Consider the following 14,275-nt stretch of genomic DNA (forward strand, 5'->3'; position numbering starts at 1 on the left):
TTGGTCAAGGAACAAGCGAGCGAGCTAGACTTTCTTTTGCCACCACGATGAAAATACGAATACCTGCCTATGAATATGCACACTCCGGCACAAGTCATAAGCCTACAGAGCATTTCGGTTCCTCCACATATTATTACCTCTGCCTCATCTCCATCTCACTGATGGTCCCCAATCAGCCATTGTAGCTGCTTATCCGCCAGAAAGCCATTCCCATACCAGCCATCCTATTAACTGCTCACCTGATTCAGCTGGGGTCGTCCATTCACAGGAATGTTGCACCTCCACAGAGGTGGAAAATAACTTCAGGGTACGAAGGTGTAAAATAGGTGTGAATTCATCGGTCGGTGAGGTGTTAATTGTGTTCTTTAAAAATGGAAAATGACCATATTCTTGTATATAAATACCGCTGCTTCGAGACACCGAAAAAAATACAAGTATTCAGTAGGGCAAAGTGCGCACATTAACACACACACACACACACACACACACACACACACACACACACACACACACACACACACACACACACACACACACAACAGGTCCATGCACAAATAAACAAGCCTCCCTCAGTGATACCCATTGTCCAGTACATGCATGAACGTGCATGATTAAACACCATCTCAGCTCATGGCAGGGGCGTTTATTTTCTAGCACCACACGTCTCTTAATGTACGTCTCCATCGTCATGCTGTGTGTGCAGTGAGTGGCAGGCAGCAGCAGCGACCCGTCTCTTGACCTCTGACCTGTCTCTGACCTCCTCAGGCTACGGACGCATGGACAAACCGCTCGCTAATCCTCTCGGACTGAGACAGTCGAGGATTCCTCGTCTTTGGAACCCGAGCAGGAACGGCGTCAGGAGCGAACCTTTGTATTTCGAGGGCTTGAGCATATTGCGTTGGAGCCGGGGGAGGTGTCTGGGGGGGGGAGGAGAAGCTGCCTTTCTTTAGCGGTAGGACGGTGGACTTCTGGATGTTTGCTTCAGGACTGGCGGATAACTCGACCGACCGACTCTTTTTATTGTACCAACGAACGCCTCAAAGCCTTGGCATATCATTTCCACTCGCAGGGGTGTTGTCTTTCATCTCTCTATCTCTCCGCCACACTCCTCCGATCTGTCGGGAAGAAACTGCAGGAGAGAGCTTTCTGGTCATCCCTTAAAAGTTTCCTTTGGGGAACGCTCTTTAAGTTATTATCCATATTTGTGGATTTTTTTCTCTTGTTATTTTCGCTGTCATTGCTGTTATGATCATAAAGAAAGTGTTTTCTCATTTGTGCTTGTTTAGGCGACTGAGCAGCTGTGTATTATTTTTGATTCTAGTAGAGCAGGCCAAAATTGGAGAGTTAGGCGCACAGTGGATGTCTCAGTTGTGAGTGAGAACACCCTGCTTATTATTTGTTATTTTCAACATGTGTGTCTATTCAGAATGTAAAATATAATCTGTAAAACAAGATTAGAGGTGGTAAAATGTCCAGGTGAATATGCTGTAAGCTATATTTCGTAGGCATTTTGCTTCGCTGTAATTGAGGGCAGTTTGTGCTGTTGTTGAGAGATGAATTTTGCTGAATAGATTAGCCTTGCCTTGTATCAACTAGGCAGCAAGGGACCATAAACCTTACCTCAAGACTAACTGCATTATGTTTCAATCAATTCTCTATCTACCACTTATCTATTTTGTCCATATCTCTAATTCTTTATCCATCTCACGGTAACTCATTCTTTCATCCCCTCTCTCTATTTGATAACTGATTCTTGTTTACCTTTTTACTAAACCGCCTGCTTTGTGGTCAGGGTCCTCCAGCTATTTTGCATTGTCAATATTGTTACGTCAGTTATTGTGAGAAAGACTGAAATTCAAAAATGCTGTCATCTGTAATGTTGTCATTACTTAATATTTTGTTACGTTTCACTTTTTTTTTCTTTATCTCCCTTGAAGCAAAAAAAGTGTTCAAATATTTGAAACCACCAAACCAAAACACAGGCAGTATCCCTCCTTTTCAGCAGTGAGTCCTGTCACTGTTTAGTGTGAATGAACAAAAACACAAGTACGTATGTGTGTGTGAATGGGTGGGTGGGTGGGTGTGCACATGTGTGCGCACGCTTAAGACTTGTCATTTCTCTTTGTAAGTGCTATGCAAGTACAAAAAAAATAACAGTGAAGCATTTGGTTTATTTTGTTCCTTGGAAGAGTAATTATATTTTTTCAGATCAGGGCATTGACAGGGTTTATCGATTGATTTGTAGCTTAAAGTGGTTGGAAATAGCAGGAAATTCTCCATCTGGATCTGAAGGATTGGACCAAGGAAACCTCTACTGATTAAAGCACACGTGGGAAGAGTAAAAGACGGTGTTAGCGGCTACAATAGCAGTGTGCTCAAATTATGAACACATGCCCTGCTGGTCCTTGCCCATGCGGAGACGCCTGAACAGGAGTTCAGCTCCTTGGATCCCCCTGAACACTGCAGGACTACGTTCTTTACCCAAATCTTGTTACAGAGACTACTAGCTGTAGACTACAGTGTTTATTCGTCCAGATTTTCTTGAGTATCTGTTGGATCTTTGGCCACAGCTCCGGGTCATTTTATCAATCTGGAGCTGAATTGGATTCTACCTTGCTCCCATTAAAAGAGATCATATTTAGCCTTTGTTTGTCAGTAACAAACATTTTTACAAAATAATAATAAAAAAAATATTCACTGACATTGTTTTATCTCTGTAAACTACCAATTGTAAATAAACGTCTAGCCTTCTTACCTGTAACTAAATATAATTTTTATGCAATAAATTATATTTCTTAGTTTAACAACTGTATTTTTGTGTGTTTTATCTGGAGTCGCAAAATAAAATGTTATTGCAAAACCAGGTGATGCAGTGCCAATTAAAGAAATAAAAATGGCTTCTTTGGAGCTTGTTGGCAGCATCGACCTTAAATGGCATCTCAATTAGGTCCACAGCAATTCCAGGGAACAGGAAGAGCTTTCCCTCTCCTCACACCTCACTGGAAGATTCTCTCAGGGTCCATTTAGCTCTGAAACCTTTTACCTGGCAGTGCCACTGCCACCCTTCAGTGCATGAGTTAATTGAACCCTTTCTATGACATAAAGTGCTGTTATAAAAGATCCCACCCTCCACTCTACACAGCATGTTGTTTTTAATACTGTTGTAGCAATTATAATCTTTTGAAGTCATGCAAATTGAAGATTTTTTTAATAGATGCCTGCATATCTCTACAATGCATATAAAAATACACATCATACACATAGGCTATATAATTGGCTTGTATACATAGCCTATATCAGAGGTTCTCAAATGTTTTTCAGCCAAGCACCCCTTACAAGATAGAAAACCTACCGGGGACCCCCTCATTCTGATTTGTGATTTTGGGCTAAGCTTAATTGTTTCCACGGTAACGTGCTTGACTTTTAAATTGATATGATTGTTAGATTAGAATGTAATCCATGAACCATTTTAGATTTAAAGCATAAAATACTTTCGCTGGAACTATGAAGCTTTTGCAAAAAAGTTTTTATTTTTATTTTCCTGAAAACTTTTCACAGACCCCCTGGCAAAGTGCCACGGACCCCCATTTGAGAGCCACTGGCCTATATAGCTGCAAGCTTTGAGTTCACCTGAATTGTATTTCATTTTTAATCAGCCTGGCATTACTGTATTATGAAGCTAAAGCCTATATTTCCACACTGAATAATATAGCTTTTGTGGCATTCATGTAGAATTCATGAATCCTAGAAAGTCTGTATGGAATGATCAGACATAACCACACTTTGAACAAAGAATGCCTGAAGACACAGCAGGGCTTGGGATTTGATTTAAACAGCATGTAACCATAGCTATCTTATGAAATAAAACTATTATTATTATTAAAAATTGAAAAAAGTCCAAGGCAACTCTTCTTATGATTAAAAAGCCTTTATTCTATCTTGGCTAGTTCAAACACAATCTGTAGATTGTCCCTGATGAAGGCTTAGGCCGAAACATGTTGGAGTGTTTGAACTAGCCAAGATAGAATAAAGGCTTTTTAATCATAAGAAGAGTTAATAATAATAATAATAATAATAATAATAACTTTGATCCAGAGCGTCATCCCTCTTATATTATCTTCTTTCAGCATTTTATTATTATTATTATTATTATTATTATTATTATTATTATTATTATTATTATTATTATTATTATTATTAATATTATTATTATTAATATTAATATTAAATTAGTTGGTGTCCAAACATGCGCCATGGGCTGCCAAGAGTCTGCAGGTTCGTAGGCCTATTCCGATTCCAACCAAAGACTACAGCAGGTGATTCCACTGATTAGCAAACCTTCAAACTGTGAGGAGGAAGTCATCAGTGAAATCCCTGCTGGAGTGTTTAGTCAGAAGCAAACCCTGCAGACTCTTGGCTCTCCATGGCACATGGTTGGACACCAATGTTTTTTTCCCCAGGCAGGTAATTGACCTGCTCTTATCCTAGAGACCTGCAACAATACACTAGTGGATATGCTATCCCATAGTGCCCTCTGCTGGTGATTATAATTTGTAACAGCCTACACACCTTTGTGCATGAACACTTAGTTCAGACTATATAATTTTTTACATCATTGTTGTAGGTCTAAAGTGATTCTTACATTCTCCACTTTTAAAAATGTGTGTTAGCCTGTACAAAAAAAAGTAAAAAAAAAAATGCTGTCAACAAAACGTGTGTAGTGTAGCCTAGGCCTATTGCTAGTTTAGTAGCAGCTCGTAAGGAAGGGTATGGAAAGCCATTCACAGACGGTGAATACAAAGTGTTTAACAAGTCGTGAAAACGATGAGTTGTTAATTAAAATGTCAGAGCAGCTATTCTGAGACTTTAAAAACAAAACTGAGATAGTTCAGAAAATTATATGCCGCTCTCCGCAAAGGGCCATAAGAAATGTTGATAGCAGGATAATTTAGGCTGTTATCTTCATTATAAGGCTCAAATATATTTGCATACAGAATTGCAGATCGTCAAGACCTTTTTGCATTACATTAATATAACTCCAGTCCAGTCCGGTAGGTGGCGGTAATGCACCTCTAGGATGGTTGCCAAGCGCCAATCATGTCAAAAGAAGAAGAAGATGATGATGAGGATGAAGAAGAAGCAGGAGAAGAAGAAGAGAAGGAAGTTATTGTAGCTTCGGCAAGGAAACCGCAAACAGCTGAGCAGACGTGAAATGAAGTTAGCTGTGAAAACCAGGGAACTTTAACTCACTCCGAACAACACAGCGACAACAAGCAAAAGCTGCAGCCATCGAGTCGGACACAGTAAGATATATTTGTGTGGATTTAACGAGTCTACCACAGGGCACAGCACAGGTTGAATTAAAACGTTAGGAAAGCATTTTGTAACTTTGGTACCCTCAAAGTTAGTTTTCTGACTGCACAACGATGTCCACAAAATAAGCTAACAGTAATATGACTATAAGCTAACGCTACATTCATTCAATTTGATGACTCTGAAGTGAGCTCAGTCTCAGTCAAAACAACTGCAGTCCAGACATAAATCAGACAAGGCAGAGTGCAAATTGGTGTTAGGATGCTCTCTAAAGTCTGTCTGTCTGTCTGTCTGTCTGTGTCTGTCTGTGTCTGTGTCTGTGTCTGTCTGTCTGTCTACTAGTCTTGAGTGTGTATCATGTGAATGGATATTGCTTCCTCATTTTGGGCAACAGATGTTTTTTTTTAGGACGCACGATCAGCACTTTGCAGTCCCCTACACCCTCAGTCAATGTTCCCTTGGCCTCGTTAAAGAGGCAAAAAATAACCTCATATTGTGCAAGAAAGCAGTGCCAGCAAAATCATTTTTTTTGCCATTTCTGTCCGTGGCATTCATACATCGTAGCTGTTTGGCACTGTCTTGTGACTTGGTTGGGACATGCAGTATTCATGAACTGAAATGCAATTAGCTAGAATACACGTACGAATATGAAATGATGTGGTGGTGATTGCTGAATTTCTGGGGTGATTAATCAGTATAGTGAGTCACGTAAAGACCAGCACTTGGCCTTGTTAATTGACATGCTGCTCCTGCAGAATAGAGAGGTATGAAAAAGTGGAAAAGTGCTGAGACTCTGGAACCGGTGGGACATTCATCTTAGTAGAATTTCTCTTCCCTGTCTGTGTGTGTGTGTGTGTGTGTGTGTGTGTGTGTGGGGGGCATTGTGTAGCACTGACTCTGGTCATTTGTCTCTGAAAGTCAAGAACACATTCCTACTGTGGGAGGGCAGAGGCTCCACATTTACACAGTGCTGTCAAATAGTAATGATGCCAGGAGGAGACCATCAACTGTGATTGTGCAGCGACAGCGTAGGGAGAAGTCACATTCCACACACCATCTGAAACATGACTGAGAGCCATTATTGACTTGCCTACTTCTCTGTGTAGGCACACACACACACACACACACACACACACACACACACACACACACACACACACACACACACACACACACACAAGCTGTTTCACATTCTTTGTAGGGGTGGTACTTCTCCTGCGATAACGATATTCTTGATGATATGACAAAATACTCAACAATATTTTCTTATTAATTTCAAGAACGTACAATTGCAACAAAATAAGTGTTAAACATAACGTTTTGCCTTCAAATATTCAAATAGGCCTTCAAATATTCATGTGACTACTGTCCACTCTCTGTAGGAGCTGCCTGTGTCTCGGCACCTTAGACCTGAACCACTGGACCGGTCTCTGGTCTCTACCAGCTGGAACCCAGACAACTCGAGTCAGCGCGCTATGGCTTCCCAACAAAGGTAGTCATTTTCCTCCCTGGACAAACCACAGCTCCAAGTAAGTCTGTCTGAAAGGCCCACTTGTATCGCGCTTATTTCCATAGCATCACCATGTCCAATTGATCTCTAACCTGTGCTTTTCGTCGTTTTTTCCCACAGCTTCCTGTTCATCCCTTTCTGTCCCATATTCCCTCCCCTCCCCTCCCATCCCCCTCCTTTCCTAGTATTCCCCGCTTTTCTCCCTCTTCCCTTCATCCTTCTCTTTCTTCTTCTGTGGTCCTGTACTCTGTGAAGATGGCTGCCACTGAGCCTCTGCAGCCCAGCCTCAACTCCTCCTACGTGAAGGCCGCTCCCGGCGTGGTCGGCAGCGTATCCGAGGACGAGGAGAGCGAGGACCAGGATCCCTCCACAGACCGGGACTCGCTCCTGCCCAAAGCCTCCTCGGCGTCCCAGTCCGTACGCCACTGTCCGGAGGACTCCTACTGCCTGGTGTACATCATCTTCTTCCTGATGGGCATCGGCTCCCTGCTGCCCTGGAACTTCTTCATAACGGCCAAACACTACTGGCTCTACAAGCTGAGCAACGTCACGGACCACGCCGGCCAGGAGGAGCCCCGCTCAGACCTCAGTGTGAGTGAGAGGGGAAGCTAGGCAGCTAGCAGCGGAAGTGTGTTTGTCCACTGCGTGTGCACGTGCATGCTAGTGTGTGTGTGTGTGTCTGTGTGTGTGTTTGTTTGCGTGTGTATCAGCGTGCAGATTTCTACCAGCATGCATGCATTTCACAGGACTGTGATGATCCCGTGACAGCTGTGAGGACTGAGTGTCCTTTCACATCTCACAGAGATGTGTTGCAATGCAATTATACAATTAGAGATGCTGAAAGGCTTGGCGAGGAGGACAGCTTGGTGAAGGAGGAGAGGGAAAAAGAGTTGTAAACATGATGAAAATAAAAATAAATCATGATTTCCGATGATGAAAGAATCGAAAACGGAACCCAAATCATGGAGCTATCATTAGGCTATATACAGTCAAAGCAGCTGCATTCACATTGGAGAAGCTTTGGTTCAGTGTCACCTTTATGTCATCTGGCTATTAAAACAGAGATGCTTAATAATAATAATCATAATAATAGTAATAATACATGCTTTAGACACCAGCATGGTCAAATATTCTGCCTGTATCTGCAGCAAGTCGTTAACTATGGGATTTAATGATAATTCCATGGTGGTATGGAGCAAGTTGTGATCAGCTTTTGTGTCACCAATAAAAACTTTCACAGGAGTTTACCCAAGATAGGTGGTTGTCAAAATATTATAAAAGCCAGGTTGTTTTTTAAACCAAGCGTTTATTGGGAGATTTATGGTACGTTTACAAAAAACATGGGATCAAAGAAAATTAATATTTGACATATATTTTACAAGCATGCAACGCTAAGCTGAGGAATGGCCGAGCGAGTCACACAACTACTAACCTGATAAGAAAGAGACCCTCTTATTTTAGCGCATGCCGTTTGACCCAGTAGCTGTAGCACGGGTAGAGGAGTGGAAGAGTATATTGGATTTGTATATTTTCTCCCTCTCCTTTCACTACTTGTGTGTGTGTGTGTGTGTGTGTGTGTGTGTGTGTGTGTGTGTGTGTGTGTGTGTGTGTGTGTGTGTGTGTGTGTGTGTGTGTGTGTGTGTGTGTGTGTGTGTGTGTGTGTATGAACAAACGATAATGTGTTGTCCTTTCTCTCTGTTCTCAGGACTACTTTGAAAGTTACCTGGCTATTGCCTCAACGGTGCCCTCTGTACTGTGTCTGGTACTGAACTATCTCCTCGTTAACAGGTGCTTTTTAACACACACACACACACACACAAGCTCATTGCTTTTTTGTATCTCTATATTACAATGCCACACGTGTTCTGGCTGCAGCATCAGACCAGGAAAACAGGAAAAGGATATAAAATAATTTTACGATACATTTATAATTTGCACTGTGGCCTGACATATAAAATATAAGCCTTTACTTTCAGGCAGTCATTGTTGGACTGACAGCACAGAGGACAGTGTATATTGTTTGGCGCTGATTAGTCAGTTAATCATTCATCAGGAAATTAATTGATTCGAATTTACGTAATTATTAGGGTTCGGGTTATATTATGTTTTCGGTGCCGTTTGTCCATCTGTTTCTTAGCAGGATTATGGAAAAACTACTGGGCCGATCCAGGGAGAGGGGCGGGGCTAAGGAAAAGGGCCTGTAACTCGGAATAGGAAGGTTGTAGAGAGTTGGGTTCGAGGGGTGGGTAGGGGGAGTGGCTGGCTAGGTGTATCTGGGTGGTGGGAGGGGATGTGGTCAGGAAAGGAGGCGGGGCTAGGGGTAGGAAAGTTGTAGTCGGGGTTCGAGGGGTGCGGAGGGGGAGTGGCTGGGTGCATGTGGGTGGGTTAGGGTTCTGTTAGTTAAACGTTTGTTATTTATCTAAGTAAATACCTAACATTTACTGGCTTCAGCTTCACGATTGCAAAGATGTTATTGCTTTTCTCTGTTTCATATATACGTTGTTGTTTTTTTGGCTGGTGGTCAGACTAAGTACCGTAAGCAATATTTTTTATACATTTTATAGACTCAAATCTAGTCTACCGGTATATATCATTTAGTCACAAAATTATTAATTTATGGGGAAAACTATATAACAATGAAAAGGATCCTGTTATGGTCTCTGTATTTAAGAGCAACAAAAACATGTTATCTTCTGTTTAGTATCTCTGATAATGGATAGAGAATGCCACCCTGTCTTACACTTGTGTTAATGCCAGTATACTAGCGGGCAGTGTGTTGACGTGTGTGTGTTTTGGTAGGCTGTCCCCAAAGGTGCGGATCCTGTCGTCTCTGGTTGTGATCTTGCTGGTGTTTGTGGTGACCACGGTGCTGGTGAAGGTGGACGTGACAAACTGCAGGGGGCAGTTCTTCGCCGGGACGCTGGCCTGCGTGGCTCTGGTCAGCGGGGCCTCCAACCTCTTCTCTGGCAGCGTGTTTGGGATCAGCGGCTACTTCCCCATGAGGATCTCTCAGGCTCTCATCTCAGGTGGCTCCCTAAATAAATTCTTATTATCTTTTTATTTAATTTTTTTGATCACATCACCCCCGACCGACCAGAGGAGGCACTTGCGCAGCGACCAGGACACATACCTGTATGGATGCCCGACCAAGCCGGAGGTAAAACGGGGGCTCGAACCTATAACCCTCGTGTTGGTAGGCAGGGAATCTACCGCTACACTACCCGGGTGTTGGCATCTTACGTTTTTGAAACCAGGGATGCGTACAATCTCAATGTAAATTTGGAATAAAAGGGTGGTTATTTTGAAAACATCGCTGCCTTTCCAACGTTAAATTCAAATGAAACCACGTTGGTTATGTTTAGCCAAGTAAAATAACTTGGTTAACGTTAGGATGATGGTTTGGGTTCGTCTTAATAAATAACAAAAATGTTAAATGTGACTTAGGGTTGAAATGTAGACTTTGAACATGCTGGGACTAGGGATGTAACGATAACCGGGTTTAATGATAACCGTGATAAAGTTCCTTACGATAACCGTACCATTTAAAAATTTTCATATATCATTAAAACCGTGTTACCATGATTACAGTGCTTTGAAAAACATGGTAAATACTGTCCATCATCAACCAAAGTTGGCAACAGTCTCACAGATGCCAACGTGCAGCCTTGGAGAAATGATTTCAGTGAGTGTATCAATCCTTTTTGGGTCTGAGTTTTCAATATAAAATGTTGTAAAATGATTTCTGTGAGTTTCTCTCTACTTTTGAACACTTTTAGCAATTTTTTACTAAAACCGTGATAATATAATAACCATGATAATTTTGGTCACGATAATCGTGATGTGAAATTTTCATACCGTTACATCTCTAGCTGGGACGCGAACACGGCTCTCCGATGTGAAGGACAAGTCGTTTACGCCCTCTAGTGTCCACCCATGACCTCCCCCTCACCCCCTCCTCTGTCCCAGGCCAGGCTATGGGAGGCACTCTGAGTGCAGTCGCATCGATAGTGGACCTGTCAGTGGCTAAAGATGTGACGGACAGCGCTCTGGCCTACTTCCTGACCGCAGACGTCTTCATCGTGCTCTGCATCATCACGTACCTGCTGCTGCCCAGGCTGGCATACTCACGGTCAGTAGTAGCAGACGAAGAGGTTTCTCAATCTCAGCACCTGTCCCTTCGCCTATCATCAAAATGTACTTGCAGCTGAATGCACAAGTTCATACTTGGAACAACAGATCGTCTAATACTGTTTTTGTTAAACAAATGCTTGGAGTTATTGATTTAATGTTCATTTAACTCAATTGACAATTGAGATTAAAAAAAGTCCTTGTCAAGAGAAATCTGGGCAAGAAGGCAACATCACAGCAAACTTGCAGACACATAACACGCAGCATTTCTATCCACTAAAATACAGTCCAAATAAATTATTAAAAGTCCAAAGTAAGAATTTGCTATATATGAGCACTCAAAAGACTGTAGTCCAATAGCAGACCTGCAGGCACAGGGACCAGGCATAAATACTAGATCTTGCCTAAAGCATGGACGACCTCAAGGTCATTTTAAAGTCACCGAGAGAGACCCCTTTCATGAAATCCTTTTTGGTCAATTCAATTCAGACCTGAGGAACAAGTAAAAAGAAAAACCTTGTGACCATACTGAGTAATATGCTCTCCAAGTATTTTAGAGATATACTGTAAGAGCACAGATATTTGTTTCAGCTAAGAGAAAAATATCAGTCTCTAGAGTTTTTTTCAGCCGAGAGAAAAACATGACTTGTTCCTAAAATAAATACAATTTCAGCTGTAATGTAATGTTGTCTGGACGAAAAGGCAATATACACTATACACAGGAAAGACCCATGCCAAATCCACATGTCCACCCTCTAGACTTGGGGACTGAGCCCTTGCGGACTTCAATCGTACATACTGTGATGTGTTCAATGTCAAACCTGTGATGGCGAGAGACTGCAAGGCTATACAAAGACTATAATATGCATTTTGCTTACCTCTATGGCCTGTGCTTCTACATACAGTATTTATGTGTCGTGATGTGGTTGAATATTATTTTCGACCGACATGATTCAAGTAACGTTTTAATAATTGTTTTACACATTCATACTAAGTTATTTTTGTTTTTTGTTCGCCAAGTGGGAAAAATATGTCATGTCCGTATTGCAATGAATTGTTGGTCATCAAATTCAGTGAAGTCTGCACCCCAAGCGGACTCTCTGGAAGTCTGCAGAAAGTCCGCTCGAGGCTCCTTGAGGACTGCATGGACTGTGGATTTGGAGCCCTCAGTACTCACAGACTGACTAAGTCCACGAGGCTGCAGGTGTGGAGAAGTCCGGACATTTGGGTTGGGTGTCATAAAGACCAAAGAAAGAAGTGGTGAAAAGGGGAAGTGGGATAGTTTCTTTTCCTGTATACTAAACGGCCCTTTCACAACCCAAGAAACCATACAATGTTTGGTTCAGATTTGTGTAATAACCTGACATGAAGGCATTCTATTTGGTTGTATTTTGGACTTCAGCACTAAAGCTTTGCATGCATAGTTGAGCTCTCTAGCTGCCCTATATAACCTACTGTGGTGTGTTCCTCTCACAGACACTACATGTGGGCAGCCACGTGCACCAGTCCAGGGGCGATGTCAGAGGGCGGGGGGGCAGCAGCGGCGGGTGTCTCTGTCCCCCCGCTGCGGCCTATCCTGAGGAAGACGTGGGTGCTGGGCCTGAGCGTCTTCTACGTCTTCTGCGTCTCCATCCTGGTGTTCCCCGCGGTCTCCTCGGGCATCCAGTCTATCGACAGGGACACAGGTACAAAACCATCTATCTAACTTCCGCAACCTAAAATCTATTGACCCACCCACTCTTTCCCCGGTCCATATCCTTGCTACTTGCTATACGCTGAAAATGGTAAGTTTTGAGTCTACACACCGGTCACATTCACTTCATTTTGATCGGGTAAAGCGCAGCATGTGTGCGAGCGCTGTTACACCCCTTTTGACACAGCCTGCCGACAGATTTTCGATGCAAGTCGAAAGTCTGTCTCGAGAGATTAGCCCTACCATAACCACATCTACCGCCCCTCCCTGCTCCCTCCCTCCTCTTCCCTCTCCCTCCCATCCCCCCTCCTTCTCTGTATCCCTGCTTACTTTTCTTTCTCTTTCTGTTCCCTGTCACTCCTTTCTCTTTTTGTTCCTGGTTTGTTTTACTGTATGTTGACTCATATTATCAGTGTCTTTGGTTTATTGAAAAGCGCTTTATAAGTTACATGAGTTATTGTTATTATTACAGGCAGCCCCTGGACCACCACCTACTTCGTACCCCTCACCAGTTTCTTCCTGTACAACGTGGCGGACTTCTGCGGGAGGCAGTCCACCGCCTGGCTGCAGCTCCCGGGCCCTACGAGCAGAGTCCTGCCCGCGTTGGTCCTGTGTCGCACCGTGCTGGTCCCTCTGTTCCTGTTCTGTAACTACCAGCCCAGGGACCACCTCCACACCGTGCTGTTCGCTCACGACCTCTACCCCGTGCTCTTCAACTGCCTGCTGGGTCTCTCCAACGGCTACCTAGGCACGCTACCCATGATCTACGGGCCCAAGGTGGTGCCTCGGGAGCTGGCCGAGGCCACGGGAGTGGTCATGTCTTTCTTCCTCACCCTGGGACTGGCTGTGGGCTCGGCGCTCTCCGTGCTCGTCGTGCACTGCATCTGAGCAAACTGTCCAGCAGAGGGCCGTGTCCCTCACTTCTAAATCTATATGAGGGTTGTGATACAATGCTACGACTGAACTACACAGCAGACAATGTGGCTGGAGAGTAGAGTCACTGCGCCCTCTGCTGATTAAAACCAGAACAGCAAAGCACAGTGATGATGAGTGCATCACCTAAGCCTGTTGTCTGCTCTGTGGGGAAAGGTGCCATATAGGCATTACTTCCATACTTGACTAAACAGCCTATACCTCACATTTACTAGATGTATTATTATGTTTACACTGATCTGTGTAAGCCTGGGGGATATGTCGACCATGACTAGTCAGGGGAGAATGAAGTGTTGATTTAAGCCACTTCAAGAGGTACAGAATACCTATTGTATGTGTATGTTTGTGGTACACTTCACCAGACAAAAAAGCTTATTTTATGCATTATTGCACATATATCCCAAAACTCTTCTAACATTTTTTGCACAACTTTGTTTGGTTTACGGGTTGAGCTTGTGGGTATAAGAAATAAAATAAGAAATGGTGATTAAAGCTAGTTATTATTTTGGTAATATCTAAATGTGCTTAAGAATTCACAGAAATCAAAAACTAAAATGCATAATTTCAATGACACCCCCCTATAGCTCCGGTTGGTCCTCAAATTGTTTTGCAATCAGAAGTGGGCTTTAAGTTACAAAAGGTTGTTTTGGTTTTAGCACACACACAGAGAGAGTTTTACAAATCTTGGGTTGACATGG

The 14,275-nt window shown here is 43.0% G+C and overlaps 1 protein-coding gene across 1 annotated transcript; it reads left to right on the forward strand.

Moving 5' to 3' along the window:
• Positions 1-5,182: 5,182 nt before the first annotated feature.
• slc29a3 (solute carrier family 29 member 3) lies at positions 5,183-14,030 on the forward strand. The gene is made up of 8 exons (XM_083658042.1): positions 5,183-5,303; positions 6,696-6,842; positions 6,944-7,414; positions 8,529-8,611; positions 9,623-9,849; positions 10,790-10,952; positions 12,428-12,636; positions 13,117-14,030. Exons 3-8 carry the CDS (start codon positions 7,079-7,081, stop codon positions 13,530-13,532), a joined length of 1,434 nt encoding a protein of 477 aa, XP_083514168.1. The 5' UTR covers positions 5,183-5,303; positions 6,696-6,842; positions 6,944-7,078; the 3' UTR covers positions 13,533-14,030.
• The last annotated feature ends 245 nt before the right edge of the window (positions 14,031-14,275 follow it).

This window comes from Poromitra crassiceps (assembly GCF_964638095.1).
Source record: "Poromitra crassiceps genome assembly, chromosome: 22".
NCBI classification, from domain to species: domain Eukaryota; kingdom Metazoa; phylum Chordata; class Actinopteri; order Beryciformes; family Melamphaidae; genus Poromitra; species Poromitra crassiceps.